This window comes from Monopterus albus, unplaced genomic scaffold, assembly GCF_001952655.1.
Source record: "Monopterus albus unplaced genomic scaffold, M_albus_1.0 scaffold405.1, whole genome shotgun sequence".
Classification (NCBI taxonomy): Eukaryota; Metazoa; Chordata; class Actinopteri; order Synbranchiformes; family Synbranchidae; genus Monopterus; species Monopterus albus.
In genome coordinates, this window is record NW_018128285.1 from 91,164 (window position 1) to 93,389 (window position 2,226).

Consider the following 2,226-nt stretch of genomic DNA (forward strand, 5'->3'; position numbering starts at 1 on the left):
AATTTTGGTCGGCTGGCCACTCCTGGGAAGGTTCTCCACTGTTCCATGTTTTCGCCATTTGTGGATAATGGCTCTCCCTGTGGTTCGCTGCAGTCCCCAAGCTTTAGAAATGGCTTTATAACCTTTTCCGGACTGATAGAGCTCCATTATTCTCTTTCTCATTTGTTTTTGAATTTCTTTGGATCTCGGCATGATGTCTAGCTTTTGAGGATCTTTTGGTCTACTTCACTTTAAATAATGAAGACTAGTTAAGTGATTTCTTGATTGCGAACAGGTGTGGCAGTAATCAGGCCTGGGTGTGGCTAGAGAAATTGAACTCAGGTGTGATAAACCAGTGTTTTGACAGGGGGGCAAACACTTGTTCACACAGGGCTATATAGTTTTGGATTTTGTTTTCCCTTAATAATAAAAACCTTCATTTAAAAACTGCATGATGTGTTTACTTGTGTTATCTTTGACTAATATATAAATTTGTTTGACGATCTGAAACATTACAGTGTGACAAACATGCAAAAAGATAAGAAATCAGTAAGGGGGCAAACACTTTTTCACAACACTGTACTAAAGAATTATTACAGAGTGCTAACATTCTTACACCCCACCCACAATGTTCCATGTGTTAGTAAAGTAGTTTAGTAAGATTCAAAGTCTGCTCCAGTTTGCTTTGCTTCAAGGTTAGAAGACAATGTTGATTCTGAAAAGTGTACCTTGACACCAGTTGTTTTCTTGTATTAATCTTCTGTAAGAATTATGTCTGAATGTGTGTTTTAGTTACACATCACGTATACAACATACACACACATGGAATTCTTCATTTTGTTATGTCCAACTGCTCCAAGCCTGTGGAGCCCTAGATAAGAGAAGGAGACGTCGGACTGTCTCCAACTCCTGATGTTTTTACATCTGTCTGTGTAAGGGGTTAGCCCAAAACCTTATAAATGTATTAGGCTCTGTGTTTCCGGGGTCTCTCTTCTCCAGCAGCTTGCCTGAGGGAGGGAGCCACCTGGGTTTGTGCTTCTGTAACTTTTATTTGTGGTCTTTTTTTAAATAAACCAGCACTAAAATGAAACAAGTCGGACTCCGTCTTCATTCAGATCTGTTCAATAAAAGAACTGGGGGTATAACACAAGCAAGAAGCAACTTTGTCAGTGTAAACTGTGCATGGCTGGGACACACTGTACCTGCATGCATGTTTGTGTACTCTGCACCAAAGTGCCTCCACTGGAAACCATACACAGGTCCCAGGTCGCCCTCTTCCCTGTCTGTGAACCCAAGACTGTCCAGGAAGTCCCGTGATCCATTGGCATCCCAAATCTTCACACCTTTCTTGGAGAGCTCCTTGGCATTTGTTGATCCCTATGACACATAAAATAAGAGTGCAACTAAGTGCATTTTGACATTGGTCAAAATCTAAACAATGAATCCCAAAAACTATCTGCGTGTCTCGATACCACAAGAGGAAAGTAAATGTTTTTTTTTAATCATTTGGGTGAATTAACCTTTTTAAAAAATAAAACATTATCATCCTCACCTTGATGAACCACAGCAACTCTTCAAGGATCGCTCTCCAAAACACCTTCTTGGTCGTCAGCAAGGGAAACTGGTCTAGAAATAATCAGGGTTCATGATATTACTGACTACATTATTAATGACAAGTAGTTGTAAAAGCACATTCTGTAGCCTGACTACATTTCTTTTGTCATTAAATGCAGGTGTTCAATCCGATTTTTTTCAGTTCCCTTATCTATAAGACTGCATATTACAGTCTGCAAAATTTACTATTTATACTTTACAGTTCAACATGGCGCCCACCAAGGCGAACGTGTTTGTGCGTTCCACTCTTGAATGCCGGTTTTTTCGTTTTCTTCTTTTTTGTGTGTTTTTTGCTTTTTCTGCAGTGCACAAATGCCATGCACTGCTTACATACAACAGACAGGCATTGCTGGATATCGCCAACTCACAAAGCCACTGGGAATTTACTGGTTTCATACCACCGGAGCTACAACTCATTGTTCGCTCCGGCGACAATAACAATGGCAAGGAAAGCCACCATCGCCCGTGGGGAGCCTCCGGAGCACCACGCACAAGCGAGCAGGCTGAAATCAGGAGAAAAACCCGGAGACAGAGACGCAAACGGGGCAGGTGAGGAGGACTCCATGCTAGGCTAAAAGCTCACGCTACCCGACCGCCATTACCCAGCCTCTTCCTTGCTAATGTACAGTATCT

At 41.7% G+C, this 2,226-nt stretch overlaps 1 protein-coding gene across 2 annotated transcripts in view; it reads right to left on the reverse strand.

The window, feature by feature from the left end:
* Positions 1-2,226, reverse strand: part of tyms (thymidylate synthetase) — a 17,078-nt gene that overhangs the window by 2,562 nt on the left and 12,290 nt on the right. For both annotated transcript variants that reach the window (XM_020586446.1, XM_020586445.1), the window contains 2 exons: positions 1,532-1,605; positions 1,182-1,356 (listed from right to left, as the gene is read on the reverse strand). In XM_020586446.1, the coding sequence (XP_020442102.1) occupies positions 1,182-1,356; positions 1,532-1,605 (249 nt within the window). The remainder of the gene's footprint in view (positions 1-1,181; positions 1,357-1,531; positions 1,606-2,226) is intronic.